The sequence below is a fragment of the Prionailurus bengalensis genome, chromosome C1 (assembly GCF_016509475.1).
Source record: "Prionailurus bengalensis isolate Pbe53 chromosome C1, Fcat_Pben_1.1_paternal_pri, whole genome shotgun sequence".
NCBI lineage: Eukaryota > Metazoa > Chordata > Mammalia > Carnivora > Felidae > Prionailurus > Prionailurus bengalensis.
The window spans coordinates 76,479,549-76,500,920 of NC_057345.1; the positions used below are offsets into that span (position 1 = coordinate 76,479,549).

At 36.3% G+C, this 21,372-nt stretch overlaps 1 protein-coding gene across 5 annotated transcripts in view; it reads left to right on the forward strand.

Moving 5' to 3' along the window:
- The window catches only part of ZNF326 (zinc finger protein 326), a 37,788-nt gene that overhangs the window by 6,799 nt on the left and 9,617 nt on the right, over positions 1 to 21,372 (forward strand). The window contains exons 3-7 of one of the 5 annotated variants that reach the window (XM_043575532.1): positions 5,016 to 5,051; positions 5,147 to 5,258; positions 7,402 to 7,807; positions 10,177 to 10,375; positions 16,176 to 16,287. In XM_043575532.1, coding sequence (XP_043431467.1) covers positions 5,016 to 5,051; positions 5,147 to 5,258; positions 7,402 to 7,807; positions 10,177 to 10,375; positions 16,176 to 16,287 — 865 coding nt within the window. Of the gene's footprint in view, positions 1 to 5,015; positions 5,106 to 5,145; positions 5,259 to 7,401; positions 7,808 to 10,176; positions 10,376 to 16,175; positions 16,288 to 21,372 lie in introns of those variants that run through there. The other 4 variants (XM_043575533.1, XM_043575535.1, XM_043575534.1 and 1 more) reach the window with 4 other exon arrangements.

Consider the following 21,372-nt stretch of genomic DNA (forward strand, 5'->3'; position numbering starts at 1 on the left):
GAGACTTAAGAACGTTTTGACTAGAGCTGATGATTTTTGCTAAGGAGTCTTAAGACAGAGTTAGAGTGGCGAGGTGTAGCCAGAGGCATTGAAAATCAAAGATAACTTGTTTATATCTAAGAGACAATAGAAAATAAAGACCTGAAAGAGTAGAGGGATTGAGCAGTGCAGATACAGAGAAAGAACATTTCCAGGCAGAGGGAGCAGCAGGTGCAAAAATGGGTGTGTGCATACTGTGTTCTAGGAACAGCTGAGGGTCTAGTATACCTAGAGTGGAGCGATAACGGGAGGAATGGTAGATGATGAAGTTAAGAAGTGATAGGTAAATCATACAGGGCAGAATTTGTCAGATATAGCAGTTGCCTTCTTTTTTAATGTTTCTTTATTTATTTTGAGAGCAAGTGAGTGAGCGAGCATGAGCTGGGAAAGGGGCAGAGAAAGAGGGAGAGAATCCCAAGCAGGCTCCACGCTGTCAGCACAGAGCCTGATGTGGGGCTCAATCCCACAAACCGTGAGATCATGACCTGAGCCAAAATCAAGAGTCGGACACTGAACCAAGTGAGCCACCCAGGTGCCCTACAAGTATTGACATTTTGGACTAGATAATTCTTTGTGGGGGGATATCTTGTGCATTGTAGACTGTTCAGCGACATCTTTGGCCTCTGTGCACTAGATGTGAACAGCACCTGCCCTTTGGTTGTGAAAACCAAAAGTGCTTTCAGAGATTGTCAGATGTCCTCTGGAAGGCAAAATTGTCCTTGGTTCAAAGCCACTGGTATAGGGCCTTATGGATTATTTAAGGGTTTGGCTTTTACTTCAGGCAAAACGGGAAGCCATTGGAAGTTACTGAGCATTGAACTTTATTTATTTAAGTTTATTTATTTAAGTAATCTCCACAGCCAGTGTGGGGCTTGAACTCACGACCCCGAGATCAAAAGTTGGCATGCTCTTCCAGCTGAGCCAGCCAAGTACCCTGAACATGATTTAAATTCACATTTTAACAGATTTATTCTGGCTGTTTTCTTCAGAATAAACAGAAAGGAAGCAAAAGTGAAAGCAGGAAAACTAGTTAGGAGGCTGTTGTAGTAACGTACATTTGAGATGCTGGTGGCCTGTATCAAAATGCTAGTAGTGTGGAGGTGGTGAACAGAGGTCCTATTTCAAGAGTTGGTGTGACACAGCTTGTTAATTATTTTGATAAGTCATTTGTTTTTTCCTGTTACTCCTCAGCTCCTTATGATTTAATTGTAACTGAGTTTTAACATTTGTTGAACTTATAGAGTGATCAAAGCAATAGAATAGATTTGATTTAAAACATGAGGTCGGTTTTTGAGTGAATTACTTTCATTTTATAATAATAATAAAGACATGTTATATTCTTCTAGTTTTATTTATTTATTTAAAAAATATTTTGATGTTTATTTTTGAGAGAGAGAGAGAGAGACAGAGTGCGAGCAGGGGAGGTGCAGAGAGAGAGGGAGACGTAGAATCTGAAGCAGACTCCAGGCTTTGAGCTGTCAGCCCAGAGCCTGACGTGGGGCTCGAATTCATGGACCGCGAGATCATGACCTGAGCTGAAGTCAGAGGCTCAACCGACTGAACCACCCAGGCGCCCTGTTCCAGTTTTATTTTTAAAGTGATTTCTAAGTTCATTTGGTAACCTGGAAGAATGTTGTTTATACAGAAGCAGTCATCTTATAGAACTTATATCCCTATAATCATACTGATTACATACAGTATAAAGACTTTTCCTTTTTTCCTTTTTAATTAACTGAATAGTAACCATACTATGAATAATAAGCCAAAATCATTGCTATGTAGTTTTCTTAATTTTTGTGTACTCTACAGTGCCTGGCATAAGGTGGGTGTTCAATAAATAGTAGTAATTTATGACTCCATAGTGAAATAAAAACACAGAATAAAAAACTAAAAGATTTAGTATCTGAAGGCAGCCTCTGCGAGCTCAAAATTGAAACTCGCAGAAATAACAATATGAAACTTTTTGCTTTGTTTATCTAACTGAACTTAGCTCTAAGAGTATTTTTAAATATGAGGTTTAGAGGAAGGCTTTTTATTTTGAAATTTTTATTTTAATTTCAAAATTGCCCTCTATCTGAGATAATATAAGAATAAATTACCAACTCTAAAGACAGATAATTGACATCGGGCTCTCTGCTGAGCATGGAGCCCACTTAAAATTCTCCCCCCACCCCAATACCCTTCTCCCCCACTTGTGCTCTCTCTCTCTCTCAAAAAAAAAAAAAAAAAAAACAACGATAAATGACTATTTTATTAATCTAGAATTGTGTTGTCTAATATGGTAGCCATGAGCTGCATGTGACTGCACACTTGAATGTGGACAGTTGGATTTTAGATGAGCTATAAATGTAAATAATGCGCCCCATTTGAAGTCTTAGTATGAAAAATGTATTAATAAACTTACTGTGTTTGTTATGCTTATTGGTACTTACAAGTTTTAATAATTCTAAATTTCACTGAAAAGCTCAAGTTTTATCATTGGCAGCAAATGCTGTTAGTTGTTTTCCTTTAAGTGACAGTTTTACTTTGTTCATTTTTGAGAAAATGCCAAATGCTCAGTCTGTCTGTCTAGTAAAAATAGTATTGTTTGTAAAAGTGGCTAATTTCATTTCACAACCAAGCACTTGCACAATGGCTTTTCCTGGCAAAAACCGTGATACTTTGGTATGCAGCAAAATTGCTTTTTGTGCTACAGACACTACCAGAAAGAAATTGTACTGAAAAGTCATGGTTTAATAAAATTGATAATTCTTAACTGTTTCATCAAGGACATTTTTAAGTAGAGATGGCTCTTTTTATTATTTTTTTACTGCAAGTGTGCAGTATTAAGGACTACAATGACTGCTAATATCCTTTGGTGCCATTGCCTTGATTTGTGGTGAGGGACCTGCAGTTTTACCCACCAGTGCTTTTGCATCTTCAGTGCAAATGTCAGCACTGTGAAAAAGGCAAATAATGTTGCAGTGTTATTTATGAAAATAGTTTGATCTTGTGGATCCCTGAAAAGGTCCTAGCAACTCGCAGTGGTGAGGAGACTATTCTTTGAGAACAATGGTTCTGGGGCATGTACAAAATTAGTAGAAATCAGACCCTGCCCACAAGATGAGTGTACATTTAGGATGAGGCCACAAATAGCAGAACATAAGGCAGAGTATCCTAAGCACCGTATAAGAGCTATAGACTTTTAGGTATTTAGAAGAAAGAGACGATAATCAACTGAGATGGTATCATTAAATTTGATCTTAAAAGGGTTAGTATTTGAAATGGACTTTTAAAAGATGAGAAGATTTAAAAAAAATCGTTTTTTATTATATTTATTTATATTTGAGAGACAGAGTGAGACAGAGCACAAGCGGGGGAGGGGTAGAGAGAGAAGGAGACACAGAATCTGAAGCAGGTCCCAGGCTCAGAGCAAGTGTTTAGCACAGAGCTCGACACTGGGCTCGAACCCACAAACCGTGAGATCATAACCTGAGCCGAAGTCGGTCACTTTACTGACTGAGCCACCCAGGCACCCTTAAAAGTGAGAATATTTTAAGAAGCAGATATTTGGGGTGTTAGCTGGGAGTGTTTCACATAGAAGCAACAGCATAAAGCTAGAAGGGTGGATACATATTGGACTTTGAGAAAATAATGTCGGGGCGCTTGGGTGGCGCAGTCGGTTAAGCGTCCGACTTCAGCCAGGTCACGATCTCACGGTCTGCGAGTTCGAGGTCTGCGAGTTCGAGCCCCGCGTCGGGCTCTGGGCTGATGGCTCAGAGCCTGGAACCTGTTTCCGATTCTGTGTCTCCCTCTCTCTCTGCCCCTCCCCCGTTCATGCTCTGTCTCTCTCTGTCCCCAAAATAAAAATAAACGTTAAAAAAAAAAAAAAGTTTAAAAAAAAAAAAAGAGAAAATAATGTCATCTCTTTGGACTGTAGTTCCCTAATCTGTAAAGCAAGAAGATTGAATTTTATCATTTAGGTTGCTTCCAGCTTTAAAGTCACAAGATTCTGAGTGATATTTTTGTGAAGTTGTTGCTGTTGTCATTGTTATTAGGACCAGAAATATTTAAGTGGTTGTAATTAAAATTTAGTGTTTTAAAAAATGTAAATTAAGGTATTTGCTCTTTGTATATTGTTGTATTTCTTAGTGTATAAAATTTGAGGAGGGTGACAATAAAGGATTTAAAGGACTTTATAAGACACATTCTAAATGATTTAAAAATACCATTTTTATAATCATAGTAAATTTATTTTATTACCTCTTTCGTTGTATTTTTTACATCAGAGGTTGGGATATAGATGGAATTGCAGTGTAATAAGACATACTTAGTACCCTTAATGTATTAGAATTTGTTTTGTGTGTGTTTTGTATTGCTAGAGTTCACATTCATTCCCTATTCAGAGTATTTGAGGATTTAAATATTTGTTGAGTTGTTATTTATAGGTGTAATACCACAGGTTGGTCCCCTACTCCATGATTTTTACTTTTTAAAAATGTCTATTTCGGTTAGTATATGAACAAATTTAAATTAGGCTAATTGAAAATGTGGCTGCTTCTGAGTTTTTAGATCTTTTGAGAGCAGCTAGATGCAAAAAAGTATACTTAGAACAAAGTTTTTCTTCTTGACATTAATAAATGATTTTTTTTGAGAGTAGGAATTATTATTAATTATGTACTATGGAATAAGCTAATACAGAACCTTAAAGTAGCACCCTAGTCAAATAGATGTTGATTAAATTAAAAATAATTCTAATATAGAACTTTCTTAGTTGATAATGTTTTTTTGAAAAATAGGTTTTATTAGCAAATCTGATTATTCAGTAGATTATCATTTGTGAGGTTTTTTCCTTCCATGTCTACTGTGAGTTTAGCTTAAATGTTAATGATGAATTATTATCTCAGATCATTGATAGGAATATCTTGTGTTTTATGCAAAGATTCCTGAAGAGGATGGTATATCTTACTGACCTTTTGTTACTGACTCTGTTTTAGGAATGGATCGTGATTATGGCCCCGGATCTTATGGAGGTCTGACATTCAAGGATATTTATCTAAAAATTCTTCTTTTGAGTGCCAGTAAAGGTGAGCATCATTTAATTTTTTTCTTTTTAAACTCTTTATAGGGATGGACCGTGACTATGGCCATGGATCCTATGGGGGTCAAAGATCCATGGACTCCTACCTAAACCAGTCATATGGCATGGACAATCACAGTGGTGGTGGTGGGGGTAGCAGGTAAATTGCTTAATCACTTGGCCAAATGATTAGATGACTATAAGATTCTGGATATTTTAATTTAAGTATTCCTTAGGCATGTTATGATGCTTGAATTTCACTATTTGGTATTGAATAATCACTTTAAATGTTTAGAGGTGTTAATTAATGGTTATAAAAATTACCTCAGGATTACTGGCAGACATTATTTTAGGAAAACTTCAAGTAGCTATTTTCATTTCACTATAATAGAGTAGGCTTTTCTGTCTTTTAGTAGTGAACTCTTTTTTTTTTTTTTTTAACTTCCTTTACTTTTAACTCCTCATCAGTCAGAATGTTCTGAACAAATGATATAAAAATGTTATTGGAAATATTATCTGTGAACCTTTTTCTTTATGATTTTTAAAAGTGTCTTTTCTGATGTGGGGTGTTCTATAAAGCAGCAAAGCAGTCTTTGGCTGGAATGGGTTTAACTGAACCAGTCTAGCAACATTCAGTTTTCTGAGAAACATTTAAGGTAGTTATTCTTTTAATTTTAGAGTAAGTTGTAGGAGCAAATTGTAATAATAAAATGTTCTTTAAGTCCATATCTAGGTTATTTATTGGCAGATACTACTTAGACCAAAAACACTTGTGCTCTAAGCTAGGAGCATTGTATTAAAGCCATGAATACTATACCTTTGCTTATTTTAATGCACTAGAGTTTAGATTGTTTTTATATTTTACTGTTGATACTGTGTAAAGCTTAACACTAGTTGAACTACTCAGGCCGTAGGGTTGACCACATTTCAGGCAAAGAGCGTATACCTTTTAAGGCACAGATATTTCTACTAAGTATAACTAGTTAGGTAACATTTGAAACTATCCTCCTTCTTCATAAAATGAAGGATCCGGATTCCTTAAGGATGGACTGAATGATGCTTTACTTTCCTTCTTTCTGCTTCAAGTGTGCCACTATGGTTTAATAGTAGAGGAAAATCAAGAAAATGAACAGATACAACAATTTTGCTTATGTCATAGATGTTTTAAAAAGAGCTGGAAAGAGGAATAATTTTTATACGGTTACCAGGATTCAGAAATAAATAGTACATTCTATTTAGTGATCTGTAAATAATTGAAGTAATGTAACACATTTAACTGTTTTAATATATCCGTTACTGCCCTATTGCATTGTAAATGTGATGTGGATAAACTATGTAGATGTTATCGTTTATCTCATGTGTAATTGTGGGCCTTTATAAAACTATGTTGTAAGCTATGAAGCAACTTTTGTAATCCATGCTTTGGATTTGTGAGAAGTAAGATGATTTGTTTCTTCTGTTGATTCTATTAAAACCTTGAGGAGACGGTGTGCTCCCTTTTTTAGAGTAGTTTTATGTGATAATTTCCTACCAGGAAATAATTTTTTAAATAATTGAAGATATAAAATGTACTCTTTCTCATCTGCCTTGAAAATTCATATGCAGAGGATATATGTTCGTGGTCTTTTACTTTTATGTTCTATTTTATGTGCTTATTCTTCTAGATTTGTTAGATTTGCTAGTCTACAAGTAGAAAGTGACTGAGGATTGATTATTGACCTTACCCAAAGTTGGGCAGGATATCAAATTTTGTAAGCAGAGATAATTTTCCAAATTTTGACTGCTACAGACACAAGCAGTTTTGTTACATAGATTATTAGGGGTGCAAAGAGGATCTCTTCTGTGTCACAAATAGCCTATATTGGTATAGTCTTCAATTTATGTCCCTATTGAAAGCCAAAATATTGTAAATATTTGGTATTTTCCAGTACTAGGGATGGATTCAAAGAAAGTTTGAGTAGTTTGTGAACTTTAGCAAATGACTTTTTCCAAGACTAGGGCTGGGCTTAAATACTGACAGACAAATCTTTTTAATAAAATAGAAAAGCTGCCACAAAGCAGATTTTTAAGCTAAGGTTTACTTAACTCAATTCATATTTAAAAACTGACTCAGATAGCTTTCTATCTGGTCTCATGTTGAACTGCCCAGCCCTAATCAGGGTGTGAATAAAAGTAGAACTGTGCAAACCAGTATGGTATAAATGAATTTTAGTTGATAAATGTCATCTGATAATTTGTCTTTTGAATTGTCTAACATTAGTAAGCTTACTTTTGTTTTTTCCCTCACTGTGCAACTTTTCCAGGTTTGGACCTTATGAGTCTTACGACTCCAGGTCTTCTCTGGGTGGGCGAGATCTGTACAGATCTGGCTATGGTTTTAATGAACCCGAACAAAGCCGCTTCGGAGGTAGTTATGGTGGTCGATTTGAGAGCTCCTACCGGAATAGCCTTGACTCTTTCGGAGGTAGAAACCAGGGCGGGTCTAGCTGGGAAGCACCTTACTCCCGTTCAAAATTGAGGCCTGGGTTTATGGAGGACAGAGGAAGAGAGAATTACTCTTCCTACAGCAGTTTTTCTTCACCCCATATGAAGCCTGCACCTGTAGGCTCTCGGGGGAGAGGAACGCCTGCTTATCCTGAAAGTACGTTTGGAAGCAGAAACTATGATGCTTTTGGAGGACCATCAACAGGCAGAGGCCGAGGCCGAGGAGTAAGTACAACAGAATCTTTTCAGATTCTTTTCACTAGTCACTCTTTTAAACCCTTTCAAGACCACGGTTTTCAACTAGAATAAACACTGTTCATCCCAGTGTATTTTGAAGCAAAGCTGAATCATAAGCATAATTTTTAGGTTGCCTGTAAAAGTTTTTCCAGCACTTCAGAAAACAAGTGGCAGTGTGAGATGATTGTTCATAGTTTTGCCAAATCTCCCTTTATTAAAAAGGTGAGGATATTAGGTTTTGGTCTAAAAGGGGTTAAAAGGAGTTGCATTTTTCCTTGTAAAACACTAGCAGTTTTGCTGGTGGGACAGTTCTTGGATTATTGTAAAAGGTAACCAACCCTTTGGAGTTTTTGAGTAGGTTAAAGGTGCAATGTATGATAAAATGTTTATACTTTGCTGCTAACTCTAGCACATAGAATTTCTTCAGAGCTCCATATTTCACATATAACACAAGGGACTAAAAGTCGGTAATAATAGATGAGGGTAGCTTAGCTATGTTTACATGGTGAAGAAGTTGATATGTCTAATAGGTTGTAGAATGATTTGTGGTCAATATAATTACTAACTTACTCTCTTGCAATATGTCCTGTTGCTGGGTGTTTCGTTTTCCCTTGTGTCACTAGTTTTTACTATTGAGAAATAAGCTCCTACTTGTACAGACATGTCTCTGGCTCCTTCCTAGGAAGTAATCTTTTGTAAATTATTGCTTACATGAGTAAATATACCAGTCTTCCAGTGTTTTATTTCAGGACATAGTATAAAGAGAATGACTAATGTTCTTAGGTAACTTGACTGACATGAAATTTTACTAGTAAGTGTATGTAGATTGTGGAGTTATATAGTTTGGTCATATGAAAGATATTGTATTTTTGCCTTAATGTAAGAAATGGTTTAATTAAGTCAGTTACTCTTAATATTCTCTTTGCAGAGGAAAGTACTTCTGATAAAAAATGTAGTAGGGCACATGTTTTTGTCTCTTCATTGGCTTTTGGTACATCAGTGCAGTTTGTCCTTTTTGTGTAGAAATTTTGCATTGATAACAGTTACCCTTTACTGATGTAAAATGCATTGCACCTTTAATGGATAATTAATGAAGATATTTCTAATGTGACTCTATAAGTTACCTGGAAACACTAAACTATTCAAGTTTACTAGGGTAGATAGGGATTCCTAAGCATATATATAAATGTAAGCAACTGATATGTTGCTCTTCCACCATAATTAATGACTATAGGTTAATTGAAAATTGTTGGGGTTAGTAGGCTTTGGGTTTTGAAATTGAAAATCGATTCCAGTTTGAAAATTTGGAAAACACTTAACATTTTTCATGCTGTATATTACTTTAGGCAAATGATTTTTTTCTTAATGAGACTTCAAATATCAATTTTGTTTTCACAATAGAAAAACAGGTATTCCTGTTCTTTGTGTTCACCATTCTAGTCTGAATGGACTTTTCTTTCTTTCCTCCTGTTAATGAAGTAGATGAATCAACAGGACTTTTCTTTTTTAATCTTCACTTGTACAATTCCCATTGGATCCTTCTCTTCAGATTACTCCTCAGTCTTTATCTTCTAAAAGTAAGGTTAGCAGAATAAATTTCTATGGACATGTAGCCTCTTGGTGTAGTGGATTTTGTTATAAGAGAAGAGAAAGGGACACAAGAGTCGTTTGGTTGCATGACTCTTCGTCTGTAAACTTTTGCTTCTTGGGCTTCTGGGTCAGAATATGTTTCTCTAGGTAAGAATGTGAATGGAACGTCAGATGTAATTCTTTATCTGAAGTGTGTCCTGGAAGTTGATGCATGGTTATGCTTTAACTCTCCTATTTCATACTAATGTTCCATCTCGCCTTCTCATTCCCTTTTTCAACAGGGAGAAATCCTAAATGATTTCTGGATCTTTTTTACTTCAAACTTCATATATGGTCTTCTTTATGCATCTTAGTTTTAAGCCAGGTTTTAGTGAAATAAAGATGTCTTTTTAGGTCTTTTCATGGGAAAACATCAATTAGGAACTCTGAAGAGGAGTTGTCAGAGAGTTGTACAAGTGGTAATATTCTGACAGGCACATTTGCTGTTTATGATCTCAATTTTGAATTGTAAAAATTAAAAAAAATAGGTAGGAAATATCCATATTTGTTTTACTGGAAATAAAAATACTAATTCACTGGATTTGAGTTCATGTAATAATTTACAAAGGTTTTCCATGTGTTTATTCAGAGCGGACATGTAAAATTTAGTTCAGTTCTGGGTAATTTTCAGGTGAAAATTATTAGATAGATAACAGGTAAAATTTGTGTGAATTCATACTTTATCTTTAGATATTATGCTAATATTTCTTGATTTCACAAATTTGCAGCATATGAGTGATTTTGGAAGCATTCATAGACCTGGAATTGTTGTTGACTATCAAAACAAACCCACCAATGTGACAGTTGCTGCTGCAAGAGGAATAAAGAGAAAAATGATGCAACCATTTAATAAGCCTGGTGGAACCTTTATCAAGAAACCCAAGCTAGCAAAGCCTGTGGAGAAGATGAGCCTCAGCAAATCACCCAGTAAGTGAGAAAACATAATTGCTATGGCTTATGGTACTTCTAGTTTTTAAAAAATTTAATGCTTTAGATAATTTTTTCATGTTCATATGACAAACTGCATAGTAGTTTCAACTGTAGAAATTAGATCCATTGAATCACCTAGTGTAGTCACTAATCACTCATACACATCAAAATTACCCAGAGACACTTTTTAAAAATGCACATGCCCTGGTCCACCCCTCTTCCCTGAGTCCTTATTTAGGATGGAGTCAGACCATCTATATGTGTTAAAAGGCTTCTCACATGATTTTGATTCAAAGTTTTGTCTTGGGTGTTATATTTGTTGTTGGAAGGTACTGCTGAGGATGTATTATTCTCACATTATACAGAATCCCCTTTATGAGGACAAAGGGAAGAAATTTTTCATGGTTCTTGGTACCAGGAAAAGGTGTGTTTCTTCTGGAAATTTAATTTGCTTTTAATTTTGTGGACTGACGACTCTTCGAGACAGTCACATTTTCCATCTGTACATTGTTAAAAAATTGAGAGCCAATCTGAAAATGAAATGAAGAAAACCATTTCATTCATATTAGCATCAAGAAGACTAAATACTCAGGTAAATTTAGCAAAAGTAGTATAAAACTTAAAACAGTATTCAAAACCTACAAAACATTGTTGAAAGAAGTTTAAGAAGATCTAAATAAATGGAAAAACTAAATAAATGGTTCAAAGATCATGAGATTTAATGTTAAGATGGTTATATTCCCCAAACTGATCTACAGATTTATTAGCACAGTCCCTGTTAGAATTCCACCTGACTTCTTTGCAAAAATTGACAAGTTGATTCTAAAGCTCATAAGGAGTTGCAAGGGATCTAAAATAGTGAAAACAGTCCTAAAAAAGTGAAACAAAATAGAAAGACTTACACTTCACCTTACTTAGAAAGACTCAACACTTCTCAGTCATCAAGGCAAAAATAAATATAAAAAAACAAAAAGTAATTCAGTGTACATGTAAAAATAGACAAAATATTTGGTGTATATTATTTTGCTGTTATGTGTTTTCACAAAGAAGTCTGAAGAAGACCTTTTGTTAGCTTTTATTTAGGTACATCCTTGACTGTCATCTAGTTTAGTCAAGTGTACTTGATTTCGTGTAGAGATATGTTACAAAGTTAAAAAATAAAATAAAACAGCATAGATAAGTAACAGTAATTTGGCTCTGAACTTTTTTTTTAAATGAAAAAGCTTTATTGAGATATAATTCACACACCTTATAATTCATCCATTTAAAGTGTTCCAATCATTGGTTTTTAGTATATTCACAGATACGTGCAAATATCACTAATCTATTTGAGAACATTTTCATCTCCTCTCAGAGACCTGGTACCCTTTAGGCATTACCCCCAACAAACCCCACAGACCAGAGCAACTACTAACTTACTTTCTATCTTTATAGATACCTGTATTCTAAACTTACATATGAAAAAAAAAATTGTATAAAATGTGGACTTCTGTAATGGGCTCCTTTCACTTAGCATAATCTTTTCAGGGTTCATTCAAGTTACAGCAGGTATTAGTACTTCATTCCATTTTATGGCTGGAAATATTCCACTGTATGAACAAATCAAATTTTCTTTATTCATTCACTGATGGGTATTTGGGTTGTATCTACCTTTTGGGGACTATGAATAGTGCTGTAAACATCTGTGTATAAGTTTTTGTGTGAGCATATGTTTTCATTTCTCTTAGATATATATCTAGGAGAAGTGCTGGATCATATAGTATAATCATTTCAGGAACCACCTGTTTTCCAAAGCATCTGTACCATTTTACATTCCCACTAGCAGTAGATGAGAGTTCTGATTTTTCTATATCCTTGCTATGGCTTGTTATCTATTTGATTCAAACCATCCAGATAGTATGCAATGGTATCTCATTGTGGTCTTGATTTACATTTCCCTAATAACTAATGAGTGGGCATTTTTTCTCGTGCTTATTGGCTCTTCATATACCTTTCTTGGAAAAATGCACGTTTAGATGTTTTGCTCACTTATTAGTTGGGCTATTTGTCTTTTTATTGAGTTGAAAATATTCTTTATATATTCTAGCCATCTCTATCTTACTTATAGAGATAAAAACACAGACTTAAACATTCAACCTTTATTGATGGGGCAGTGGGAGAGAGGGGAAAGTGGGTGATGGGCATTGAGGAGGGCACCTGTTGGGATGATCACTGGGTGTTGCTTGCAAACCAATTTGACAATAAATTTCATATTTCAAAAAAAAACAAAACAAAAAAACCCAGTCAACCTTTACATGAAACAAAAATTTAAAACTTAGACAATAAGAACAAAAAGGATAAAATTAAATACTGTCAGGCTATTGTCAGGTACTCTGATTTAATTCTGTTTGTTTTGATCATTGATGATGAATTTTAATAAACTTTTGCTTTAAGAAAATTATAACATATGCAATGTTGAAAAAAGGATTTAGCTCATTTACTCACCTAGTTTTTGTTGTTTTCTTGTGAGAGAGAGCATGTGTGTGGGGGAGAGGGGCAATGGGAGAGGGAGGGCGAGGCAGAGAGAGAGAGAGGGAAAAAATATCGATAGGAAGAAGGAAGGAAAAAGAAAGGAAAGAAAGAATGAATACCCCAAGCAGGCTCCATGCTCGGCTCAGAGCCTGATGTGTGGCTTGATCCCACGACCCTGGGACCATGCCCTGGGCCAAAACCAAGGGTCAGATGCTCATTTGACTGAGCCACCCAGCTGCCCCTTAACTAGTATTTATTAAAAATGATCTCTTTGAAAGCACTTTATTATTTTTTTTTTAATTTTTTTTTTTAAGTAAATTTTTTTTTTTTTAAATTTTTTTTTTCAACATTTATTTTTGGGACAGAGAGAGACAGAGCATGAACGGGGGAGGGGCAGAGAGAGAGGGAGACAGAATTGGAAACAGGCTCCAGGCTCTGAGCCATCAGCCCAGAGCCCGACGCAGGGCTCGAACTCACAGACCGCGAGATCGTGACCTGGCTGAAGTCGGACGCTTAACCGACTGCGCCACCCAGGCGCCCCTTTAATTTTTTTTTTTTTTTAACGTTTATTTATTTTTGAGACAGAGAGAGAGCATGAACAGGGGAGGGGCAGAGAGAGAGGGAGACACAGAAACGGAAACAGGCTCCAGGCTCTGAGCCATCAGCCCAGAGACCGATGCGGGGCTCGAACTCACAGACCGTGAGATCGTGACCTGAGCTGAAGTCGGATGCTTAACCGACTGAGCCACCCAGTCGCCCCTGAAAGCACTTTAGAAACAAGAGGTCGAACTGCCAAAGCTACTTCAAAATATTTCTATAAAAGTTTAAAATCAGGAAATGCCAACTTCAGTGACAGATATAAACAATATAAATCACAGACATGACAATCAAAAGTAAAAATTTACAAGGTAAAATAGTATACAATTTAATTTCAAAAAGTTTCAATGACAGAATAACACCTTGTTTTATTGTACATGTGACAACAAAAGCAAATTCAAATAATAAATATTATGTGGGGCACCTGTGTGGCTCAGTTGGTTAAGCATCTCTTAATTTCGGTTCAGGTCATGATCTCATGGTTTGTGAGTTCAAGCCCTGCGTCAGGCTCTGCGCTGATGGTGCAGTGCATTACTTACTTAAGAGAAAAAGAACTAGACATAGACATGTCCTTAAGATAAAAATACTGAATAACTAGGAATGTGTGTTCTCTGGAAGACCAGAAATAGTTTCTAAGTCCCTAATTCTGCTTAGACAATCTAAACTCTGACCATCTAATTCTGTCTTTGTATTTTCCCAAATTCATTCTCAACAGTCACTATTTTGCTGAGTATTAGGTCCAGGTAAGTTATAGAAGACATTGAGAGTCTAGAGTAAGATCTGCCATATTCTTCGTCTTTCCTCCATTAAAAGAAAGGTTGGGGGAGGAGGGGTGTGGAAGCACAAAAGCTTTTAATTTTGATAAAGTCTAATTTATCTATTTTTCTTTGGCTGCCCAGTACTTTTGGGTGTATATCTAAGAATTCCTTGCCAAATTCCAAAGTCATAAAGATATACTCCCATGTTTTCTTGGAAGAGTTTTCTAGCTATAGTTCTTGCATTTAGGTCTTGTATTTTAGCATTTGCATGTGGCTGTCCAGTTGCCCAGCACCATTTGTTGCAAAGACTGTTCTCTCCCAACAGAATAATTTTGGCATCCTTGCTAAAAACCAGTTGACCAAAGTTTTATGAGTTTATTTCTGGACTCCCAATTCTGTTCTGCTAATCTATAGGTCTGTCCTTGTGCCAGTAACACAGTATCTTGATTATCGTAGCTTTGTAGTAAGTTTGGAAATCATGAAGGGTGAGTCTTTTTATTTTGTTTTTCTTTTTAGGATTGTTGTCACTACTTTAGATCCCTTCCTTATGAGCTTTAGAATCAACTTGTCAATGTTTGTAATGAAATCAGTTAGAATTCTGATAGGGATTGCATTAAATCTGTAGATCAGTTTGGGGAGTACAACCATCTTAACAACATTAAGTCTTCTAATCTCTGAACCATTTATTTCCATCTTCTTTAACCTCTTTTCAACAATGTTTTGTGGTGGTTTTTTTTTTTTTTTTTTTTTTTGTAAGTTCATCCTATATGTCTACCTACCTATCTTCTTATTTATATAATCTCTACACACAACATGGGCTCAAACTCACAACTCTGAGATCAAGAGTCTCATGTTCTTCCAACTGAGTCAGCTGGGGACCCCTGTTTTGTAGTTTTTAAGTACTGTGTAAGTTTTACATTTCCTTTGTTAAATTTATTCCTGTTTAGTTTTGTTGATGCTAATATGAATGAAATGGTTTTCTTAATTTCATTTTCAGTTTGCCTCTCAATTTTTTAACAATGTACAGATGGAAAATGTGACTGTCTCTAATCGTCAGTCCACCAGATTAAAAGCAAATTAAATTTCCAGAAGAAATACACCTTTTCCTGGTACCAAAAATCATGAAAAATTTCTTCCCTTTGTCCTCATAAAGGGGATTCTGTGTAATATGATAATACTACATCCTCAACAGTACCTTCCAAAAATAAATGTAATATGCAAAGCAAAACTTTGAATCAAAATCATGTGAGAAGCCATTTAAAACATACGGATGATCTGACTCCATCCTAAATAAGGATTTAGGGAAGAGGGGTAGACCAGGGCATGTGCATTTTTAAAAAGTGTCTCTGGGTAATTTTGATGTTTATGAGTGATTAGTGACTACACTAGGTGATTCAAAGGATCTAATTTCTACAGTTGTAATTACTATGCAGTTTGTCATGAACATGAGAAACTTATTTAAAAGCACTGAAGCCATAGGGGTGCCTGGGTGGCTCAGTCGGTTAAGCGTCCGACTTTGGCTCAGGTCATGGTCTAATGGCTCTTGAACCCACGTCGGCCTCTGTGCTGACAGCTCGGAGCCTGGAACCTGCTTCAGATTCTGTGTCTTCATCTTTCTCTCTCTGCCCCTCCCCAGCTTGGGCTCTGTCTCTCCCTCTCCCTCTCCCTCTCTCTCTCTCTCTCTCTCTCTCGCTCAAAAATAAACAAACATTAAAAAAATTAAAAAAAAAAAACACTGAAGCCATGGTAATGATAATCAAATGAATGAAGTTTAAGAAATACTGGTTAATCTCAAACTGATTTTTCTGGTGAGTTCAATTTAGATTGTGATCACCAAATATACCTTGCAATGTTTAATGCTTTATGAAGTGGGAACTGAAAAGGAAGGATGGAAAAATGATATTTAATTTTGACTCTTGTTGATATCCTAGCAAAAACTGATCCTAAAAATGAAGAAGAAGAAAAGCGACGTATTGAGGCTCGGCGAGAAAAACAAAGGCGCAGAAGAGAAAAAAACAGTGAGAAATATGGAGATGGATACAGGTTTGTGCTTAGTAGAGTCTGAAAATTGGTCTTATTAAAAAACAGTTTCCTAGGAAATGCAAATACATCAGTTGGAATGTGAGAAAATTCATGGGGTCAAATGAAAAGGCTTGATCAAAGATATATAGGAATATTTTTGATTCTTGGTATTTATGTGCAGTCACACTGAGAAAAATAAGAAAAAAGAGTTCCATCCCTAATGGTAATTTAAAAATAAAAAATACCTAGAAATACAGTATTCTTAAAAAAGAAATACATGTCATGACATGAAGAAAACCACAAAGTCTTGAGATTTGACTACATGGAGACATAGTGATATTCTTGGATAGAAAAACTAAATAGTAGAAATGTAACAAATGTCGTCAATCTTGATTCCAAAGAAGATTCTGTAAAAGAAGAGTAGATGAGTAGGTACTAGCTTTTCTAGATAATCGAAACAGTTGAAAGCTGTAATAGTTAAAAATATGTGGCACTAAAAAAAGGCTATTAGTATAATAGGATTATTAACTTCTAAATACATGTGTTATATGTAAGAATGTAATATATAATACAAATGTTGCAAACAAAAGGAGAATTGCTTAAAAGTGGGGGGGGGTTGCTTGAACAACTGAACAATAAGAAAAATAGTTGAGATCCTCTTCTTACACCAGTGAAGATGAATCCATTGGATTAAAGAACCTACAAAATGGAAAATAACAGGAAAATAAAGTAGAATATTTTAATTGCTGCAGAAGTCTTTTTTCTAGGCTTAAAAGTGGTAGATTCGGGGCGCTTGGGTGGCGCAGTCGGTTAAGCGTCCGACTTCAGCCAGGTCACGATCTCGCGGTCCGTGAGTTCGAGCCCCGCGTCGGGCTCTGGGCTGATGGCTCAGAGCCTGGAGCCTGTTTCTGATTCTGTGTTTCTCTCTCTCTCTGCCCCTCCCCCGTTCATGCTCTGTCTCTCTCTGTCCCAAAAATAAATAAAACGTTGAAAAAAAAAAATTTAAAAGTGGTAGATTAAATTACAAAGGAAATAATGACCACATTAGTTTCAATAAAACTTTACACCTTGAAAACAGACAGACTTGGAAAATATTATAAACACAAGAATGATTAATATCTAAGGTAAATATCACCCAACCAGTATTTTTTAAAAAGTAAAAACAAGATGCCTAATATATGATTGGGTGAAGGAATAATAGCTAGTTCATAGTTTTAGGGGAAACGCTGAAACTCATTGTAAGATAAACTGGGAATTTAAATAATAGCATGGCATTTTATTAGGAGAAAAGAAACATTGATTTACTAACATGGATACAATCAAAGCATACACTTATAATTGCTGGTAACCAAATAATATGGTTTTAACTACTGGGAAGCAGTTTAACAGTCCTTAAAAATGTCTTGAATTTTTTTTATAGTCCATGATCTCTCCAGGAAGATAATGTAAAAGTAGAAGAGTTTAATCTAAAAAGCTGCCCTTCACAGCATTATTTATAATAGCTCCAGACATGAAACAAATATCAGTGAAAGAGAGTAGTCAAGTATGTGTAAATTTTGACACATCCCTCTATGGGGTCTTAGGCCATTGTTGAAAATGAAGTCTATAAAGCCTGTAGTAACATGGAGAAAATGCAGGCAAAATAGAAAAAAAATATATATATAACGTGTAAAGTTGTGCATGAAAACGTCTAAGAAAATTTCTCAAAAGGACAGTATTTGATACTTCTTTCACCATCTTTCTCTGAAATTGCTGCTTATGCTAGGAAAATAAAGATTATAAAATTTAAAAAGTAAATTCAGTGTATGTTTTGCTTAGAACATAGTTTTGCTCTTGAAAAGTTAATTTGTGTAGCATGAGGGGAATGAAATATTACATGTAAGTGAATTTTCTATATGTCTAAAACTTTATCTTAGTTCAGAAAATAATATTTTGAGAGCAGCATCTGCAGACCTTTCCATGGAGATATGTTTACGTTGTCCGTTTTTTTTCATATTAAACAGGATATTCTTTGTTACTATTTGGTTTTAACATATACATTGATTTTATTTATGTAAAATGTGGTAAAAGAAAATTCAGTTTTATCTGAATCCCCAGATTTTTTTGTTTGCTTAGACTGCCTTTGATTTTAGTGAGATAGGTATTGCATTTGGCCCATAAACCACGTGGGGGGTTCAGGGTGCTAATTCTCCAGAGTTACAAATCTGTAACTTTGGATTCCTCCAACACTTCTTTTTTTTTTTTTTTTTTTTTTTTAATTTTTTTTTTTCAACTTTTTGTATTTATTTTTGGGACAGAGAGAGACAGAGCATGAACAGGGGAGGGGCAGAGAGAGAGGGAGACACAGAATCAGAAACAGGCTCCAGGCTCCGAGCCATCAGCCCAGAGCCTGACGCGGGGCTCAAACTCACAGACCGCGAGATCGTGACCTGGCTGAAGTCGGACGCTTAACCGACTGCGCAACCCAGGCGCCCCCTCCAACACTTCTTATAGCCACCCGATGACTGGAAGCCTTACTGAGAACTTAAACAGTTGATAAACATATTCTGTATGTTATTTGTATTATATACTGTATTATTATAATAAAGTAAGCTAGGGAAAAGAAAAAATATATATGTTTTAAAGTTTATTTTGAGAGCACACGTGAGCGGGGAAGGGGCAGAGAGAGAGAGAGAGAGAGAGAGAGAGAGAGAGAGAATCCCAAGCAGTCTCTGTGCTGTCATTGTAGAGCCAGACCTGGGGCTGGAGCTCAAGAACTGTGAGATCATGACCTGAGCCAGAATCAAGAGTCAAGACGCCTAACCAACCGAGCCACTTGGTTTTCCTAATGAAGAGAAAATACATTTACAGAACTATACTATAAAAAATCTGTGTATAAGGCACTTGTGCAGTTCAAACCCCTTTTGTTTAAGCTGTATTTCTGTAATCTCTGTCCAGCTTTAATAACCTTTTCCTGTGCTCTTTCTGATATGTTACTCCTAATTTGTTGCCACCTGAGAAACAATAGGATTAAGCTTCTTAAGAATTAACCCATGAAAAGAAGTTCTAGTGTTAAGAGGCAGGTAGTTTTGTTCCTTGACAGTATCCCTGCCACTGTGGATAGAATTCCTTCTTTTGACGGGTGACGGGATTAGTGAAAACAGTGAAATGAACTCTTTGTTTCAAGTGTATAGGAATCTGAAGCTGATTTTACATTATGAGATTAATTTTGCTATTTACCCCTGAATACTTTCCCCTTTAAAAATTATAGCTTTGAGGGCGCCTGGGTGCCTCAGTTGGTTAAATGTCTGACCTTGGCTCAGGTCTTGATCTCGCTGTGGGTTTGAGCCCCACATTAATTAGGCTTCTGTGCTGTCAGTGCACAGCCCGCCTCAGATCCTCTGTTTCCCTTCTTTCTGACCCTCCGCTGCACACGTGCACACGCGCACACGCGCATGTGCTCCCTCTCTCTGTCAAAAATAAACATTAAGGGGCGTCTGGGTGGCGCAGTCGGTTAAGCGTCCGACTTCAGCCAGGTCACGATCTCGCGGTCCGGGAGTTCGAGCCCCGCGTCGGGCTCTGGGCTGATGGCTCAGAGCCTGGAGCCTGTTTCAGATTCTGTGTCTCCCTCTCTCTCTGCCCCTCGCCTGTTCATGCTCTGTCTCTCTCTCTGTCCCCAAAATAAATAAACGTTGAAAAAAAAATTTTTTTTTTAAAAATAAACATTAAAAAAAGTTTAAAAAAACTAAAACTTTGGATATGATATATCTGTGTTAATATACATGTGTGAATTGGAGAAAATGAAAGAACTGAACTTTCATTTAGCTGTAAATATAAATCTCATATAAGGTAAAGTGTGTCAGTTTAATTAAGTTGTCATTTTAGAATAAGAATCCTTTACAGTAGTCTAAAATTATTATAATTTATCAGAGCAGTTTTGCTTTGAGTTAGGAAGGTAAGAGACTGACAATAAATAACTATTCTTGCGATACATTCTTTTTGGATATTTGAATGCTTTCAGTATAATAGAGTAGAGGGAGCCGGGGGGAGGGGACAGGGGTGTGAGAGCTATAAACAAACAATAGTATAAAGGGAAGAGTGCCAGAAGAGAAGTACAAAGTGATCTTACAGGAGGTGACTTCTCAGTAGGAGTGCAGGAAAATCAGGGAAATGGATGGAGGCAGTATTTGAACTGACTTGGGAATGGTAGGATAAATAAAATAAATGGTAGGAGCTGTTAGGCAGCCCTGGTAGAGGGCGTGGCTCGAGGTTACAGCAAGGAAACAGGGACCTTTCATTCATATTCTGGATATGGAAAGCTGTGTAGATTGAACAGGGCTCTAGTGGGGGTTGGCAAGTGTGATTTAATTTGAACATTTAATGAAGACATACGGTGTGCCAGATACTGTTAAAAGCATTCAGTAGGGGGATGGGGCGCCTGGGTGGCCCAGTTGGTTGAGTGTCCAACCTCGGCTTAGGTTGTGATCTCTTGGTTTGTGAGTTGGAGCCCCGCATCGGTCTCTGTGCTGGCAGCTCAGAGCCTGGAGCCTGCTTCAGATTCTGTGTGTCCCTCTTTCTCTGCCCCTCTGTCTCTTCATCTCTCTCAAAGGTAAATAAACCTTAAAAAAATTTTCTTTATAAATATTTAGTAGGGGGGCACCTGGGTGGCTCAGTTGGTTAAATGTCTGACTCTTGATTTTGGCTCAGGTCATGATCTCACGGTTTGTGAGATCGAGTCCCACTTTAGGCTCTGTGTTGACAGTGTGGAGCCTGCTTGGGATTTTCCTTCCCTCTCTCTCTGCCCTTCCTTTCTTGTGCTCGCTTGTGTTCTCTCTCTCTCTCAAAATAAATAACTTAAAAAAAAATAAAAGTATTTAGTGGGTAAAGCCAACAAGATATAGGAGAGATTAAAAACTTTTTTTAAGGGCAGCTAAAAGTGTTTTGACTTTGTTTTATGATGCTTAAGTCAGTGAAGCCAGTAAAGTGCTGTTGTCTCTTTTAGGAAGTGACTAATTAATTGAATTATTACTGTGTGGCGGGAACTGTTCTAAGGGCTTTATATACTTTTTTTTTTCCATCCTCAATGATACTTGTATAAGGGTTCTCATTGCATTAAGATAAGAAAAC